This window comes from Cimex lectularius, unplaced genomic scaffold (assembly GCF_000648675.2).
Source record: "Cimex lectularius strain Harlan isolate CLEC.00 unplaced genomic scaffold, Clec_2.1 scaffold168, whole genome shotgun sequence".
Taxonomy (NCBI): Eukaryota; Metazoa; Arthropoda; class Insecta; order Hemiptera; family Cimicidae; genus Cimex; species Cimex lectularius.
In genome coordinates this window covers 595,420-615,772 of record NW_019392902.1, presented here as the reverse complement: position 1 = coordinate 615,772, position 20,353 = coordinate 595,420, and the positions used below count along the sequence as shown (strand labels likewise).

Genomic DNA, 20,353 nt, shown 5'->3' with positions numbered 1-20,353 from the left:
CTTGTTTTAAAAGATTGGTTAATCAGAAAAATCAGATTTAATTGTATTAATTTACATTATAACCGTAACTTTGTTTTCTATTCAAACTTTTGGTAAATCTAAAGAAGGTTCATTAATTGTTTGGTTATTTAAAAACGTCGCGAGGAAATTACACTGCCCATAAAAAAACCAACCACTTGGTTTTGGCACGAAAAGATGGCCAACTTTGGATATGCATATTTTCTCAGCCTTTTGTCACAGTCCTGCGCTAGGTCTCATTTTTTAGAAAATTTCAGTTTTTTTAAACGTTTTCCGAGCTTCAATCATTTATCAGCAAATTTAAAAATCGGAACATGTTAAATTTTGCACTTTTTACGAAAACTTCAAATTGAGCTGTGGAGCAAGGAAATCTTTCTGGGGCGGCGCCCGATAGCAATCGATAGGAAATTTTAATAAGCCTTCAATTCACCTGGTCACCTTCCACATTGCCAGACTTCTGAACCGTTTTCGAGTTTTATTCGCGGTTTTTACATGCTCATGGAAAAACCTATTACCCTCTCTCCCGGGTTTACCATGCAAAAACCTATTGTTTCAATACGTACGATTATCTAGCTAATTAGTACCTATTTATTAATTCATTTATAAAGATTATCGTATTACCTGTATTGAACAATTAGAATGAGAATATGTTAAAGTCGCAGCAACACATTTCGTGTTTTCTTATGACGGCCGAGAATCCCCTCCAAAGGAGAGCTTAAGAATTGAAAAATAGTGAAGCCAAAGGGGCTGCTACGGGGAGGAAATCCTTGGGGGAGGTTGGCAAAAGGTGTGGTACAAAATGGGAAGTCACTAGTGGTTAGTAGTAGTTTTGTGGAATGGAGCGACACTGACCAGTTGGTCACAAGTCAGTTACAGCTTAGAGTTAGTCACTGGTCAGATGAGTTAGAAATGCGATTTTGAATGTGACAGTTGTTGGTTGTAAAAATGGAGACGAGTAGGCTAAACCTTTGATCATTTTTACGGAGTGAGTGAGCTTTGGAGATAGAAGGGTCTGCCTTAGCCTTACATACCTCCTTTGTGGATTTTAAGCATTTAATAAACGTTGTTTTGAAATGTAAAGATCTTGATTAATTTTTTTATCGTCTCAAACTACATTGGTCCTCGCCAGCCTTCTCATACTTTGCTGATATTCTCTTTTCTTTCTCGAATTTTTTCTACTAATCATTTCACTGACAATTCACCCAAGTCATATTCAAGCCTATTAACATTCGCATTTCTAATAACTGACTCTCTCTTTCCCTATACCATCTCCATCCACTTTACACCCCAATGCCTCGACAGTCGAGTATAAAATACATATGATAAACATCAATAATTTGTTTAGATATTTATGCATGACGGTTGAACAGAAAAAATTGTGTCGCGAGTCGAACCAAAGATCTTCAGCTCCCGGAACCGCGGCCATTTTTCTTCTCAACCGCCTTTGCATAAAAATTGGAAATTATAATTAATAATAAATAGATATTTAATTAAATAATAAAATAATTTTTAAATATAATACAAAGACATACATTTAATGTATGAAGTATTTTCTTAAAGAACATACATTTAAAATCATGGTAGTTTGGTTAGCATTCATACTGGCCAAGACTGCTGGATATTCCTCGGAGTAACGGGGAAGAAGCCATTCACGATAATAAATTACATTCACACACCAAACTTCATTCACAATGCCTTTCAGTACTCGATATTCTTCATGGTCTCTTCTTACACACTAATCAATTACATTCACTCAGTACATTGATACAAATAAAAAGTTATTGCATTCAAGCTAATATCATTCAGTCGTGCCCGAATACTAGATATTCCCCGGTATTCATTCTTGCTAATAAATACATTCGTTCCAATACATAACATATATTACAAAAAGAAACATTCAAAGGACATACAAATGTACAGTTGAAAATATTTATGGCCGTGAGGTATTGGATAAGCGATCTGTGACCGTTTTTGTGCAGCAAGACCGTGCATCGATCATGCGGTAGGTCGAAGTACTTTCTTTGCACACTAGATGTGCCTACCAACGATCTTGGTATGACCTATGCGCAAGCTGTTAAGTATGAGCTCCTTCTAGGCCCATTCTCAGCAAACCAAGGACTCATATATTTTGTTATTTTGAATAATTTCCATGTTTTTACGGCGGATTCCCCATTAATTTTTGTTGAATTGGTAATTGCTCTTTTTGTATCCGCTGGAAGTACAGTGTGAGTGGGGTTGTTTGATCTCCATGTAGCTCTTACCGCCTAATCGGTAATTAATAATTAAAAAACTATGTATAAAATTAGAAGATTTTTACTTGTTAGTTTCCAATTTACAAGAAGTTGTATAAATGAAAATTTATTCTGATAGTTTATTTCACAATTACTTATCAGAGATTGTGCGGTACACAAATAGATTTCAGCATGATTGTAATAGGTCATTAATCAACCCTCATTTGCCTCTATTGTTCATAAGTTTCCTCGTTTACAATTCACAAATCGAATTTTGCCTTTTTCATTTTACTAACTCGAATATTCGATGTTTCATTGCTTTCTAGAGGACATGTGTTTGTACTCTCCCATCATAAATGAAAACCCTACAGGTAATAGGTTTTCTATTAATCATGAGTAGTTGAGCGTCATGCGCATCAATTTCCGCTATGATCTGACACGCAAGCATTAATGATCCATTCACGCCAGATACGTGGGGAGAATACAGGATGTGGACGTTCTATCCATATCGGCAGCAATCCCTGGTCTATTTTATGTAGAATACATTCTCATCTTTTGAATTTGATCAAAGGAAAATACATTTTATAGATCGTACATATTACATATATACATAAACAGCCAGAAATTTAACTTTGTTACAAACTGTAATATAATCTTTTTTTTTGTAAAGCATGGATCTCTCTCTCTCTCTCTCTCTCTCTCTCTCTCTCTCTCTCTCTTTCTCTCTCTCTCTCTCTCTCTGAGATATTTCTGTATAAAATATAGAGTTTTGTACGGATGGCTAAAGGGGAAGCCTGGACAAACCTTCATATTCTCCCACCTCCCAAGGGGCGATCCGACATAAAATTATATTACATCGAGTTTCGACTCAGCACTCCCCTTCCCTTTAGTACTCGTATATACAGTACATTTATTTATTTATTTTTGCCTCCTATAGACGTCCCGTTCTATCCCGGCTTCTTCTTCCTTTTAGCCTCTAAAAAGGAGCTTTTCGTAATTTCATCATGGTGTTCAACCGAGCGTATGATTTGTCTCTATCTTGTGCAATATTGTTTTCGTCTTCCTGTTACTGCGGATTAACCCGTATGCAAAATAGAAACACAAAAAAATAAATGTGCAATTTTGCAATTTTAGTTTATAATTTGGATTTTTGTAACATACAAATACATTTGCTACCAAATAAACGTCAATAGATAAGAGTGGGGAAAAATAGATAAATAAATAGTTCGAGATATATACATAGATAAAGAGAGAGTGAAAGTGCAGAGAGAAAAAGAGAGAGTTTGGGTGAGAGGTAGTACGACAGAAGTCAATCATACCCAAATATACGTATTGTGTAATTGTGCACTAAAACCTATCTGCATTTTTCGTTAAAGCGTACTAAAACTTTGGAATTTTAGGTAGTTCTTCAATAACTCAACTTCTTCCGGTATGGATTAGACGAGATGTAAATCGCGTCATTTTTGCAAGCATATTTTTCTCCTCGGGCCGAAAGTTTTCCGGTAGGTTGGAAGAAAGAAGAAGAAAAATAACTCAGTTTAGAGTTGAAGCCTAACTTCATTGAAAGGAGGAACCAACCCCGGCCCTTTGCTTCAATTGTACGTCTCATTTAAATGTATACACTGATTTACTTTTTCTCCTTTGTTGTACACAATGGAATGCTTTGACGATCTTTGTTTTGTTTTCTTTTCTGGGAAATGGTGGACCGTCATGGTTTGTCCCGGAAATAAAACGTTCACCACCTGACACGCTACCTACAGTACAGATACTCCAGAAGACATTGATCAGATTATGTGGCTAATAGCTTATTTTTTCTTTAGAGATAAAGACTTTTCAACATAATTAAAAACAGTTTTAAGCAACAATAACATTTTTTCTCTTTTTAATCGTATAATATGTCATTATTTTTACATATAGTACCTGTCGTAATATTTGATATATTTATTGATAAAATAAAGAATATGGAAGCATGATAGTTTCCAAACAATTTTACGAGACATAAAAGTTTGTTTTTTGTTTTACCAAAAATAAGCGAATTGGTACATTCATATTTCTCCGACATTTCATATAATATACAATGTATTAGGTGCTCTATATTAGTTACGTACTGTAGGTTTCTTAATAAACGTGAGTACACAAGACACAAATCCGCTGTTTATATCCTACATTTCAACTTTTTGCGCAATTGTTACTTTTATAGTAGTTAAACATGAAACTGATAACCATCTAAGTTTACCCTCACTTTCAAATTAAACAAGTAACAATTATACATTAAGAGACCATCACCGGTCATACCGATTTGACAGAAGCCAGTCAATTCCTTCGTTGAGCTTTCGAGGGAGAAAGTATATGTTCAGATGTCGATTTATCTTGCAGGAGGAAATAAGGCCATATAAATTTTAAATTATTAGTTACGTACGGCTGGAACAAAAACGGGAAATAGCCAGGGAATGCATAAAAACCAGGACAATATCACATAACGTAGAGGTAACACCGGAGATCAAATTTTGCAATTAGTTTTCTAGTATTTTATTATTAAGTTTCTCAATTTGTGCATTTAGCTGAATGTTGTAGTAAAACAGTATGAATGTTATTTTACAACACAAATACGCAAATTTGTAGTTTTTTTATGAGGATTATGGCTGTTTATTATATTTGAACACAGTTTATTTCTTTGATAGAAAAGAACAGCAATCTTCTGTTTTCTTTGTACCTGTACCTTAATAATAATGAAAGAGTTTAATAACGAGGGGAGTTCAACAGAGTATATTGGCCCGCAAACCTTTTGTGGTATCTCCCTGGCTTTGAAAAGGGATCAATCAAGCCATGTCGCCTCTGTGGTCTAACTCACGACTATATAGAAAGCCCAGAATAAATACAAAGTTTGTTAAATATATTTTAGCGGAATACAAAGGTTTTATTGGAAATACATCGCAAATTGGTCTAAAAATCTCTATTGTCAAAAGTCTGATTCTCAATGGTATTTGTTATGAGGGTATTTCAACTACGAGGTTATATGAACCTTGGATTGCCGGCGTTTTTTTATTTAAAAAAAAATAAATAAATAAAACATAAGAATGTTGGGTTTAAATGCAAGGCTACTGCATTCGAACCCGGGACGCCTAAACCGTTGGGGCCACCTATGCCGCCTATATTTGTGGTATTTCATTTTGCTGGTTATTTTACCTTTCACAACGTTTTTATATTAAATCTCGCGTATGTGATAAAATGTTAATTCTGCAGTAAATAATTTGACATTTTGAGACCTGTTGAATTCAAGGTAGGTAGTATAACCGTCTTGAATGTTTACTCCTTGCCACAAATTCACTGAGAAATCGAGCTAAATGATATAAGCGCATGTGGGTTTTCATGACATCAAACGTCGGAATTATGGAAGCTGCAAATCGTCTCGTCACAGCAACTGGGCTCATCTTAATTGTAAATGTTTTTTGCGTTACGTCTTTTCTTAAATCTTTCCCCTTGGATCGTAAGGGTGCTGTTTCTTTGCAAAATTCTATGAACCGAGACGGAAAGATCTGACAGCTTAGCTTCACTTATCCGTGGTTGGATGACCATCGGAAATAAACAAAAAACAATATGTTATTGGCGGCCAGATTAAAACCACCAACCAGTTTTTCTAGTTCTTTCCTGAGTCCTGGTACGATTTGTAAGGACGTACTGACTACCTTTGTTAAAAACTCCATTAGATAAGGCAGGGATCGAACTCGCGGCCGTCAATGAAAGAGTGGTACCATATCTCTCACATCAACGACCCCACTGGTACGCATTCTCATTTCCTTAATTGACGTACGAAGTTCGGTGTCCTCGCGAGCAAAACCATGCATAAAAATCATGTTGGCGTATGCTTTGTTTGTGTAAAATTTTGGTATATTTGTTTGACAAGTTTTACAGCAACAGAAATGGATATGGTAATAAAAGAAGAACGTGTTAAATTCTCAAAAATTGAAGTTAAACTGTATGTTTAGAATTAATTAAATTAAAAAATTAACAATAAACTGATCAAAAGGCAATCAACTGATATGAAAACTAAAATGTTGAGCTAATTTTTGCACTGTGAGCCACACTAATTTCCATTTCAACAAATGAATCTCATGTTTTTTGTTCATCTTTCCATTAATGTGGTTGAATTAAATGTCGGATTAATGTTTAATGTGATACACAGGGCTTGATGGAAAGCTTTGGACGGTTGAATTAACCTCTGAAACATATTTTTGACCATAGAGTCTTTTTCGCCCAATTTGAGATTGAGGATATCCTCATGAAGTACGTACATCAGTCACGTCTGTTACAAGACACCATGTATACGCTTAAATATTAATGTTGCTGGTAAGGGAAATTTATATAAATAACCCATTCACGTTTTCGCACATAAATTTTTGAGTAAAAAAGTATTAATAAAAGAGTACCACAAATAAACAATAAAAAGCTTTGTTGAAACATTAAATATCCAAAATGCCATGATAAATAATAAAATACATCCGATACAAGTTTCTTTATCAAACATCGCAATATCAACTAATAAATAGTTCATAGAAACATTCTGGTCGAACCAATATATTACATTTTGTGCCAGACAAGAGGGAAATAATCAAGTAACAATAAACCCGACTGGAGCTTTGGAATTGCTGGAAACAATAACTTGCATGAAAGGCTGGAAGTGTTTGTAAGGGCGGGTAGGAGAGGTTGAGAGGCGTTTGATATATATATTGAGATTTGGATTTGCCGGTGGCTGGATATCCTGTTTATGTGAAAGCCTTTATGAGCGAACTCCCTGCCGAGCGTGTAAGGAGCTTTTCTCACAACAATCAATCCCCGGTACCCCCTCCAAGCCACCACTAACTCTTTCCTTCCCTTTCTTTATTTTCCGGGCACAAAAGGGTGGAAATATTTGGCCGGATTGCTTTGAGGGCGCCGCTCTTGTGGAATTCCACCCATCTTCACGTTTAATTGGATGTTTTTTACTCTTTCGTAAAAAAAAAGGGGGGGATTTTTCGCTTCAACTCCCCTGAATAGATAGTAGCGTAAGTAGGAACATCTTTTTCAGAAGCGTGTGATTGATTAGCTGTCTACTTGGAAAAAATATGCTTTATGGTTGAGTATGAATTGAGTTATCGAGTATATAATGCGCTCAATAAGCTGAGAATGTAATCGTGTGGGTTTTAGTGACTGAATACACTAACACCAACTGAAAACCCTATAAATAATCGTTTGTAAAATAATCTAGATTGGGTCTGGCATCAGGGCATGCTTTATAAACTGAAACGTTACACTCCTTATTCCCTAAATTTGAAATCCTATCTAACCAACCACTACTTCAGAGTGAGGGCGGCAACGATTCTCGAAAGACAGACGATTGCCATCATCAATACCTACGAGTTATGTTTTTCGGAAACACGGAAAATGTTTTTCTGAAACCTACATCACACCAGAGCGCATCTCACGATTTCTGAATAAGTAAAATTTAATAAAAAGTCTGTTCCAATAGCTTCTAATTTTGTCAGGGTAGTCCACTTAACAAGATATAAGATTGGGTTTTGTGATAAATAGAAAACTAATTAATAATATTATATATTATTAAATAATACTATATTCAAATATATGTTTATTTAATACATACCAAGTACATACTTATATCATCTTTTGGTCTTTAGTTCTGTAAGTGATAGGTCTGGTAGTATTTGAATATAGCATTATTGAGGAAACATCCAATAACTTTATTTTAGCTGCCAAAAAAGTGTTACATGAAAAAATAATATAAAAAAAAACACTTTTTTTTCTTGGGTTGGAGGTTAAATTGTCTGACTGAATAAATAATGACAAAAGAAATGTTTTGCTGTCTATTTCTACTTCAACACTACACCATAATAAACAAACTGTCTGGCCGAACTGTATCATATGCGCCGTGCTCCTTTGGTAGGGATATTTTAATGTACAGGTTTACTTCTGTTTTGTCTTTCAATAATTTTACCAAACAATAATATCATTTAAAAAATTTTTGTATTTGGACTTGAAAAAGTGGAGGAATCGTGCATGGATTGATATTATATGAACGATTTGCACAAGGAGATTAAATTGAAAATAAAGAAAAATAAGAGGCTTTTAATTCCTCGAACTAGAAATAAAAAGAACGGAAAAAAACTACTTTTCAATGTCTTTTACAAATTCACTAGATGTTTCATTTGAATAAAAAAGGCTCACATTATCTATGATCCCAAAAACTGGCCGGCTTCATGAAGTTAATAGATAGCGTATTGAAGCTACTGCTGTTTTAAAAGATTAAGAAAATGAAATGTAATTAGACATCTGGCTGTAAAAAAATAAAACAATGAAATTTTAACGGAAAAACCTTTTAGTCTACCTGATATCTGTTGCATTGGAACAAACCTTTAAAACTGTTGGAAAATCTTTAAAAGAATTTCGAAAATTCACTATCTTTTCTTCAAATTTCCTACATATTAGCGAATTTCTAACGAACTGCTTCATTTAATAATCTTTCGAATAGTATAGATTGGTACCAATTTTTTCATTGAAAATAAGTTATCAATCAAATTGTTTGATGGTTAACAAAAATTTTATTTCCCGTAAAAATGATTACTACAAAATACAGTAAAATACGCATACGTAAAATATTTTTTATATAAATTTGATTAAGTTATACTTTTAACAGACCGTCGTTTTGAGGTTACTCGGGTTCAATGGCCTCGTTTCTGATGGTACTTCGTATGAAGTTGTCTATAAAGTTTCCAGTTATTTTACAGAGCTTCAGTTATGCTAATTTATGTTAGTTCAATTTAAATTATGCAAAATGCCCTGTTGTTGCGATTTTTTCCAAACAAAATCTTCAAGCAACAAAAACAAAAGTTAAAAATCATTATACAAAATTAAATGTATTTTATTATAGAGAACGTTATGTAATTAAATTAAATTTAATAGTTAACAGGCCGACGTTACAAACTTAAACTAAACTACACCGATACATAGCCTTACAGCAATATATAGCCTTCTATAAAATGCACATAATTATTTTTTCGTCGTGGGAATTATAAATAATATACACATTGGTAAAGCCTTTCAAGGTTGTGGCATGATTTTTTTTTTCCTTTAGTTATTGTTAACATATCACTTTTGAGTTTGAGTGAAAGCTGTTAGAGTTCGAGACAGCGTGAAATGCGTTTCGTGGGTCTATTGGCCGGGTTCTCAAGAAAGAAAGCGACGGCTGATTTATCCACCCTAGGGCCTGAGAAATTCATAATATCACCGGAAACGAGATCGAAAAGCCGACAATGTTTCGATTCCCGACGAAATAATATAAACGGAAGACTCAAAATAAAACGCTTGCTTCAGTTCGTTCATTTGTGCCAGTTATAAGCTTGTTAAAATAGAATACAAAATTTCAGATGATGTAAATACATTTTTCCTTTAATTATATCAATTAATAAATAAAAGCTTGCATAATATTAAGTAAACATTTGAACCTTTATTCTCTACACAAAGCTTAAACGATAGGCAAAATCCAAGGGGTTTTTACTGGAGAAACAAATGGGGAGAATCTGTCCAGGCTTCATGCCTGTATCTTCACACTCTAGTTTATTGTAAATTTAAATCGTAGAATGGAAAGAAGGAAAATATTCTCGGTTTTTGTCGACCATTCTATTTCTCATGAGAAACCTTGTATAAAATTGTTTGGTTTAGGTATGTGAGGTAAATGTTTAAGATCACACGAAATTATACGACTTGGCATATATTAAGGTTTTACAGAAAACAGCAATTTTAAAGAAATAACAGTGATAAAGTGCGTTCTTCAAGGTGAAATCTTAAGTCCCCTGCTGTTTTCTTTGCATATAAAAGACAGTGGAGAACAATTCGGTAAAAATAGAACTATTATTACTGAAAAAGGAATTTGTGGTTTTTTTATGCTGATGATGTAATTATTTGTTTAACACCTGGAGCCATACACAAAAGAATAACGTCCGGAATGTTTTTCCGCTTTTAAAACGATGTAGATTAAATTTTGGAATGATTGTTGGCAGCATCTTAAATAATAGTTCTTTTTTGAGATTTGAAAAAAGTTTTTCAAATATTTCTACTCAAGAATAGAAATATATATAAAAATGAATAAAGATAGATTACATTTTAGAATTGTAATAAAAATTGTTTTAATTCATTATTTGGATGATGCTTGAGAATAATGTTCCTAAAGATCAAAAAACTTTACAGTAGTTATTTTTCTGAACGAGTCAATTTTTGTACGCCAATTCTGACTTTTGCTTAGATGGTATATTATCATTGGTCCTGTTATCTCGAAGAGAGATGCAACATTGATATTATTCTCCTGGTTTCTGTTTTCTAGTCATTTGTTACTATAGGCTTTTACAGTGTATATCCGTCAGCTAAAACTCTACCGTCGTTTTTGTTTTCGTTCTCGCTGCTTCGAAGATAAGAACCAACTAATTGAACTAAATGAAAAACAATTAAATTTCAAGAAATTAAAAAACAAAGAGATACACATAGAACTACTGCCAAAAAATGGTTGAATTTGTGTGTATAAATCTTTCATTTTGATCTTTAGGCAAAAAACTGTTCAGCGACTCAAGTTTTTGACCCGGGACATTACCCTTAGTGTTGACAGGCTAAAACGTTGCGGCCCCCTAGCACAATTTAAATATTACTTTGGATTCTCAATTTTATAGTGCATCAGAATTTGAAAATTCTGTCTATTGAGCATGTATTTACTGACGTAAGTAAGGGAAAGGTGTTCACGTTACTACGACTTTATACTTACATCCCCCACTTTTTTTATTATTGCACATAGTTCTTTGAATAGTTGTTAGGATTGGTTCTTAGCGGAATTTATTTACTGTGAGTTCTTACATATTTATACTTAGTATTTTTAATCCATTCATCACGACACTACATGGAAGAGCTTCTTAAGTTAGATGCCAGAAATGCCATTACATTCTTAAAGATAAAAAACCAGACATTCGTATTTTGTTGTTTATTTCAACGCGTTCAGTAGTAGAAATAAACAACAAAATATGAGTGTTCGGTTTTTTTGACTGTGAGTATCGTTAGTAATATTATGTTCATAATAGTTTTTTTATAAAGTTAAAAAATTAAATAAATCGTTTTTTAAGGGGTCGCTTTTAGTACAAAGCGTTCTCTTGTTTTTCTAAATCAAACGTTAAGCACGTTTAATGATAGCAGAAGGACAGTGAAGGTAAGCAAAATAAATCGATTTGAATAAAACTTTCGTCGAACATATTTATTTTTTTAATGTATTCCTCAATATCTTGAATAAACAAAAAGCATCTATTTTTGTTTGGAAAAGGATACTTTAAATTGGTGTAGGAAAAAAAACCCTCCTCAATTGGAGTGAGAGAAGCATGAGAAGGTTAATGCCTGAGTTGAACCGAACCGTTTTGATGTCAGCCGGCCGAAGGGGCGAAGGTAAATCTAAATCAAAGGTATCAGTAACGAGCCAAACAATCAACCGGATCATTGGCTCCAAACCCCCCCCTTGAAAGCTCAGAACTTCACCCTTGATTGGTTTCACGTGTTAATCAAAGTTGACAACCCGACACCCACGGAATTATGTTTTTTAATCTTGTCACCTAATCTATTCCTTTGCCAGGAATAATATTCCCACTTTCTAAAAGATACACAAAGAAAACGTAAAAGGAAAACCCCTACCGATTACCCAAAAAACAGTCTCGGAATTAAAAACCAATATTATTGTTTACTTTTTAGGACTATATCTAAAATAACGAGCCAAAAATGAAAAGTGTGTAGGAGTAAAAAAAGTTAATGATAAAGAAACAGAACCACGAAATGTACATAGTTCGTTCTCTTCTTATAGTACACCAATGAGTAATTTATTTATTTTTTGGATTTAATTATTTGGTTTTACTGGTTGTATTTCTTCTACGTGTAACATGTACTCCTAAAGCACTTTCTGTTGTGGAAAAGTTCGCTGAAAGTAATTAAATTTTTTAGCAGTTAATCAATTTAGATTGGTTTTGCATTTCAGCACCATTTTTGACCTGATGATATTTGATTTAATGGCGGCCTGACTGTCTGAATTGACAACTATGTCTTTGTTTTTATATGCTCTATGGAATCTCTCAATTGGGTGAATTTCTTCTAGAAAGATTCTGACGTACATGCCCATGGGCTCTTAATATTCGTTTTTGGAGCCTGTAAATTAAACAGGGAAAAACCTGGGAAATAATTCTCCTAAATACCGGTCAATGGTATCCGAGAAAATATCACGACATGAATATATTCAATGATGACCCGATTTGTAGATTATGAAATTAAGAAGATGAAGCTGCTAAGGATGCAAAGCAAGTGATTAATGGAAACATAGCTGAGGGTACCAATGAGACCCGAAAAAAGAATCACAGGAATGACCATCAATGACCTACTCTTTCTAAAAGGAAGAACCGAGCAAATTGAAATTAACTAAGACCCTACGAAAAGTACAAGCCAAAAATCTGTAGCGCTTAAGAAATACCAAACCCCGCATCATAGTACCCTCCTCCTTCACGATCTTTTTTTGATATTCAGGTTTTTCTGGAACTTTTGTTGAAATAAAAATATCCTGTTCATTTCGTTTTCAGTAGCCTCGAGTAACAGATATTCTCTCATTAGAATGTTCTTATTCTTCCAGTTAAGTTTTAATCCTTCACAAAAATTCTTCTTTATTGGCGTTATTGGAAACGGATGTCTAAGTAGATTGCTCTTGAACACTTCATACTATGTATGTTAATTACATAAATATGTAGTATCGGTTTATCACAAACGGTTTCTTAAATAATCCAAGTTTTTGAAAAGTTGAGCAATAATTTCGATCCCTGTATATCATTGAAATGATTGAACATCATAACAACAATATTTCAATTGTTTTTAAAATATTCTTATAGTTATTTTTGTTTACAGATTTTTCAGTCCAATGCTACCGTGGTAACGCTGAACAACGTCCAGAAAGAAATGTCCGGACTGTACAAATGTGAAGTGTCGGCCGATGCTCCTTCTTTTCACACAGTGATCAGATCGACAAACATTGTAGTCATAGGTGAGAAATGTTATCATAGTATTGATTTATTTATTATTTATCGGCGCTCTGGGCAGCAGCTAAAATACAGCTGTTTTACTGCAAAATATCTATCCCTCTTCCACAGATCGACGGCCGTCAAGAAGAAAGCGAATGACTTTGACTCAACCTGACAACATTCCATCCACACTCCGACATCCTGTCATTATTTCTACAACTTATGTACATTCCCCATCCCATTATACCTGCCGCCTATATCTTTTTCTTTTGACGTTTATTCTATTATTCAATATATCAAATCAACAAAGGCTGCAAGGTTACCTTATTGTTTCGAATTACTACCCCTAATCAAATAGTCATCATATTCATTACATTTCAAATATGTTTTTCGTACACTTCTTCCCTATAGCTTTGAAATGCTAACTAGATTAACTGGATGGAAGTTCCGCTAATCATAAAGTGCAAAATAGAACAAAGTGAAAACAGCATAAAAACGAATAACTTCTTGGCTGGAAAAATTAATGCATACAAATTAAATAAATTGACAAACAGACTAAAACATTAAAATAAAATATTATATTTTTTATTTAAAAAAATTGTGAAAACGAATCTGTTTGAAGGGATAGGAGGTAATTATATATGAGGGTTTTGAAGTAATTAAGAGACGTGGCTTGATGAAAGAATGTGGTATGGTAAAAGAGTTTGTGGGTGAGGTTCAGGAAGGAATGGGTTCTGTGCTGGGGAAGAATAAGGCCATTAGGGAATGTTGTAGGTGCCTGGACACATGGGCTTAGACTAACCTCTCCAGGGGATTGGAGAGATTGGATAAGATGCATATGGAACGGTAGTCCATAGGGGAAGAAGGTTAGGAAGTTTCGTTGATAGGATGGACAAGTGCTTCTTGCCAGGTTGAAGGAAAAACGGAGTTCTGTAGAGAGTAGTTCAAAATATGAAGCACGACAGAAAGGATAACAAGGAGGCAGATTTTAAAGAATTTGTTAGGGATGCCGTCGGCTCCAATGGCCTAGGATTGGGATTTGGCAATTGCCTCAAGGATATCAGGAGGGGATAAACAGGAGAAGTAAAAGTCAGATGGGGGGTGCAGTGGGAATAATTAAAGAGTTCGGTGTTGGTATTTGATGGAGACAAAATGGGAGTTTTGTTCATCCTGGGAGACAGAGAAGGAAGAGAATGAGTTGGTAAGGTAACACAAGCCAAGGTTCCTGAGGAGATTCCATATCAGGCGTAGTATCAGGCTTTGGTTCAACGGATAATGGGTTTTATTGCGAATTTTACGGAAGGAGGAGTGGTCTTCGGGAAGTGGGGTACGATGAAAGCGCTTTATTCCCGCTTTAAGGCTTTTAGTTAGAGCTCTAATTTCGACATTTAACCATGGGGCTGGGAAATGACGGATAGTGTAGGATTTTAACGAAGCTTGTTTATCAAGGATAATCAGCAGATTGGGTGTTAGGAAGCCGACCATGGAATCGCTAGATGAGCCTAGGTAAATATGGGCTCACTCGATCGCCTCCACATGAAGCTTCAAAACTTTAAAATAAAGGGAATCAAGAGGGCGGAAGCTTATGGTTTTGGGTTAGAGTCGTTGGGTGGGAATATTATATGTAATTTGGATCATATCGTGGGAGGAGAGAAAGGATGCAATAAGTCGAACCAAGTAGATGAGGAGGCTGTGTGATGAGTGGGTTGAAATGTTACTCAAAAAAGGTTGTCGTACAATCATACGTTTATCGTAAGAACTGATGAATATTTTGGCCAAAATAAATTCCAGGCGTGAGTCGAGTTAGGGAATGTTTCAAGTATGCGACTTTCAAGGCTGTTGTGAATAAATATGTCCACACCTCTACCGGTTCTGGCCAGCCTATCATGTCGTAGGAGGGAATGGTTAGGCAAGGACATGGAGTTAGAAGGAACGCTAGGTTTGATCCAAATCGCGGAAACAGCAATTATGTGAAAAAAGCTATAGGTAAAGTATAGAAGGAATTCATTATAATGAGTAGGAATGGACTGGGCATTGACGTGACAAATGAGTAAACAATTATTCGTAGAGAAGGTGAGAAAAGACGTGCGAGTCAACTGAAACAATCAAGGTCCGAAGTCTTATTGACGATAACCACCGTCTTCTCTTCTCACTTTCTACCCAATAGCTTTGAAATTCTTCGAATATTCCCTAAACCAAAAAACGAACATATTGTACTACATACTTCTTATAGGCCAATACAAGAACCTACTACCCATTTTGGAAAAACGTTTAGGAAACATTATACTTTTAAAAAATTCTTCCAATCTTAAATTCTTAAAATTTAATCCTTGACCATCAATTAGGTTTTCCCATCGGCCACTCCACTATCGAACAATGTCATCGCGTCGTAGACGTTATCTCCGCCGCCCTTAAGTTATGGCAGTACAATTACACCTTAATTGACGTACGCCAAGATTTGATCAACTCTGGCACCCGGGCTTGCTGTTCATGCTCAAAAGAATCCTACCCTACCCGCCACCTATTACCTCAAACTTTACTGCGATTGATTTATTCATTGATTTTTTCGAGTAATTGAAGGCAATTTCCTCTCATCATATTATCCTAGTCAAGGTGTCGTTCCTCACCTTAGTGTTGTGCCCCACGTTTTTAGCAAGGTATTGATAGCTAACATCTTATTCCATCCTCCCTGATCCTATCGGTTCCTCTCGAAACCTTCAACATCACCACACACTATTAACGCACCCCCCAGTCTCTTCACTTTCCACAAACAGGTCCCTCCCAATTGCGGACAAGGTGCAATACCTAGGAATGTACATCTAAAAATGTGTGACGTTGAGTCCCCACATTCAACTAAAACATTCTTTTCTTCTGAATAAACTCTCTGACATACCTCTCAAAAATGAAAGGCTTCTTCTTAACGCGTTCGTGAATTTATGGGCTGGAAGTGTATGGTTCAGTAAACTTTCCTATACCTTCATGTTCCTAATTGACCGATCATAAGAAGAATCCTTGATGGTCTATTGCATATGTCTAATGAAACTACCCATAAAGTTCTAAATATTACTTTTACCCAAGATGCAATACGCTCCCGTTACCGCAGGTTCCAAAAAAACCCTTCCAACCCATCAATCTTCAAATCGAGAAACTCTTATCCTGACAAATTCCCTTAAACCCTCCTCGCTGACTCAAGAAACAATGGCTGCGGGATCTCCTATCACAATGACAGTGACAGTGCCACTTAAATCTTAATTAAACAAACAAACTAGTAGTATCATTGGATTACAGCCAATGGGTTATTTCACCACTCTTTTTTGATTGTATGTAATTTCCTTCTTAAATTTACCGATATGATGATAGTGGTAATCTACTGAAAATTTTATTATTGAAAAAAGTATTGCCGAAAGGTATTTGATAGATTATTAGGTATCAATAATAATAGATTATTAGCCAAGCAGGAATAAATGTAAAACTTAAACAATGGTATGTGAAAGGTGTGTTTCTTGAGAATTCTCAAATTGTACAAATTATAGCAATCTTGTCTCATTTTAAAGCTTGAAAAACTTCCTGTAAGTATATTCCTGGCAAAACCGATCCATTTTTTATTTCAGATTTCTTTGTTTAAATTTCAGGTTTTCTTTCTTTCAGCGCCAACAATAAAACAACATCAATAATTATTTACTTGTTTAAATTAGCTAGCTTTCTGCATTTTTTAAAAATAATTGTTGACTATATTTAATGACTTTTCTAAAATAATTTTCTTGGACGCGATATATTAACAATTCCTTTCAACTTCCAAAGGAATTACTTAGTGATAATAATAAATGAACGAACTATAAACAGAACTGGCTACAGTAGTAATAATAACGGTAATACACAACATAGTTTTATTAAAGTTGATTTTTAAAAAAGCTATTGTCAAAGCTAATGGTCGAAGCGACAACTCTTTTTGCTTTCTTATCACTTTCTTAAGAACCCACGACTATTTTCCATAGTTTTTCTTGCAGTTTCAATTCAGTCAAAGTGCTAAAGATGGTTGACAATAGAAAATATTATTTGGGGAAAATTGGATGTTTTTTCCGAACTAGGTTAAATTAGAGTGCATGGTAGAAATAAAACTCCATCCTATTTTACCCACCTTTTTTATCAAGTGAGAGAGAAAAATCTGTGGAAATTTTACAGATATTGCCACCTTGTACTGGTGTACATCAACCAATTTAATATCTATGAAACTACTAACTCGAGTTTTATCAAGAGTAAAATGACTAAATTCTGTAAGGGATTATGATGTGAAACAACGTTCTTTGTTCAAAGGAAGAAACTATATTAAATGTTGAATACCTCTTTGAATAAAATAGACCCCATTTTTCTGGAACTATGATAACAACAATTTTATATAATTTCTCATCTTTTTTACAATTAGCGAATTCAACTACAGCAATTTGACTTTATTATTTTTAGGCTGAAAACTTAATAATATCTGACCTCTCCTTGGAAGTATGTTCTCCAAAATAAGTCAAGCAGATCATTCACTAAACTCCTGGATAAAACCTCATCTTCTCAAAAATCCTTCTACAACCTCTCAGAATGGCTATACTTTTTCTACTCTCATCAGTGCAGAAGTACGTAACACCCTCATTACATTTCCTTTAATTAAAGGACCATCGTACAAATTAACTGCAGAACCTACGAAAGTCTAGGAGTAGAATGTTAGTCCAATAATGGTCGCCTCGTTTGCACTTTTATCCTTAACCTTAATCTCAACCTAACCCACTCACCGATTTAAAAAAAAAACCTTCAACTTCCCTGACTGTCACTCATTTCGATACAATCCGGCTACAAAATTTTCCATTCTAACATATGCCAACATCCAATTACTTTTGTGAAAGACCTGCAATACATTACATTACCTGATGATCATCGCAGACGAATGAAGCGTTGGCCTCCCTGCGATAACCTCTCTGTTTGACCACTACCAAATGTAAATATGTACTAATGTAATATGTATTAAGGGTGTATGTATATGACTGTAAAAATGTAATAAACGAAACCAAGGAAAGTATATTATTAAATACCAACATCTGGACCTAGAATTTATTGTAATTAATTCCAAACAATTTATAGATGAATAAAGAAAATAAATAAAGTGAAAATTCTTAGCTGGCCTCTTTCAGTCAGATTAGAGCCGAATTCCGTAAAGGAAAAATGCCCTTTGACTAAAAAATTCTTGGGTATGCTCTCTTTTTTCGGCTGTAGGTCAAGTCCCCTAGAAAACGAGTAGATTTACAAAAAACATCGTTCTATCAATATCTAAGACTGGGGTCGCATGATGATGGCATACCATCATACTATGGAAGTAGTGCTTAATAAATCCTAGAATTTTAGAAGTTTACTGTAAATATAAAAATTTTCTAGTTGTTATTAATAATTTTACTTACATTAGAGGTCAGCATGTTCGTTTCGAAGTCGAGAAAGTTATAGATAATTTCTCAGAAAATACAGTCGTTATTTGTATCGATTTTGAGGTATCTTTAAATATTGTATACAATCAATCCTCAACCACCCCAAACTAAAAAATACTGTTAAATGTTCGGTTTTTATATTTTACTATAATTGGATCGTTGTCAAGGTTAACATACATGAATATATAAATAAACATATATGAATAAAGGTATTAACTATTTGTTCAGTTCTGCAAGAATTTATAATAATTGATGGACAAATACGCGTCGACAAATCTCAGCACAGTGTAAATACCACTTATAGCAGCAGTAAATCATCCCTTTCTTTTCCACTATTCTTATCCGGACGTTTAATGGGAGTGAAACCATGCTTCTACCGTTAAGTTTACCCGGGTAGGCCTTGGAGACTTTCAAGTCCAATTTAAACACTTGTCTCGTTTTACGTTCAATTAAATCCGTCTTTCTTTCTTTGTTTTCAGAAAAACCCGTGACAATACCGGAGGTCAGGGTCGAGAAGACGAAATATAACATTGGCGAGAAGATTCGGGCCAACTGCACTTCAAGATCCTCCTTTCCAGCCGCCAATTTGACGTTCTACGTCAATACTATGCAGGTAAATTTGACATTGTCTCACTTAAAATCCAAGGAGGGAGTTGTGCATAATTCAACAAACAAACGACTAATGAGTACCGCCGAGATAAGAGGGAATAGCAGAGTTAATTTCACTTCAAAACTGTTATTATAAATTCCGACACTGGCTGTATCGCTGGTCCTCTCAATGATATATAGTGTTATGCTTGAAATAATTTCCCGTCCTGCCATCAGTAATGAATACTCCAGTTATTCCACGATTAATGCGTGAGAAAGACAGAGATTTATACAGTTTAATTGCCCTGGTTTTGGCTAAAATTATTATTTACTATTACAAATTTAATTATTGACGGAATAATCCATATCAGATCGTAAAGGAGAGTGGTGTACCACGGGATGGGTTTTTCTTTTAATTTGTTTGCGGTGAATAAACTAATCAATATTTTATTAATACATTGTATATGTATATATACGAGTTGTTGTTCATAGTCTGACGGGTAAACACGTGGTTTTATTTTGGTTTTACTTCTTTCTGAAATATTTAAGTAAAGTGATTAACTTGCTAATGCTAAATTTTCTAGCATTGTATAAATTCACTTTTTTCCTGCATGTGTTTGTAAAATTTAAACAATGTTTATAAATCCCAGGCCCTGAAGATGATTTCAATAAAGTTCGAAACGTTGACACGATAAAGAAAATGTTTTTCTAAAACATACATCACACCAGACCGCATCTAACGATCTCCGAATATTCATTAATAATAATAATAATAATAATAATAATAATGATTTTTTCTTTCCTAAATATAAGTACAATACAAAAAAAAGAACAAGTAGTTACAGCTTGGAATTATTCCGTCCGCCAGAGGTTGACCTGACAATACAATATATTCTTCTCCCCTCACACTCATCCCCTTCATCGACTTCATTTGAGGATGTTTCATGTACAAAAGTGTAGAAAGCGAGAGAAAGAGAGAGAG

At 34.5% G+C, this 20,353-nt stretch overlaps 1 protein-coding gene across 1 annotated transcript in view; it reads left to right on the top strand.

The window, feature by feature from the left end:
- LOC106674224 overlaps positions 1 to 20,353 on the top strand; it is a 324,578-nt gene that overhangs the window by 290,057 nt on the left and 14,168 nt on the right. The window contains exons 3-4 of the mRNA XM_014406835.2: positions 13,209 to 13,344; positions 19,263 to 19,396. Coding sequence (XP_014262321.1) covers positions 13,209 to 13,344; positions 19,263 to 19,396 — 270 coding nt within the window. The remainder of the gene's footprint in view (positions 1 to 13,208; positions 13,345 to 19,262; positions 19,397 to 20,353) is intronic.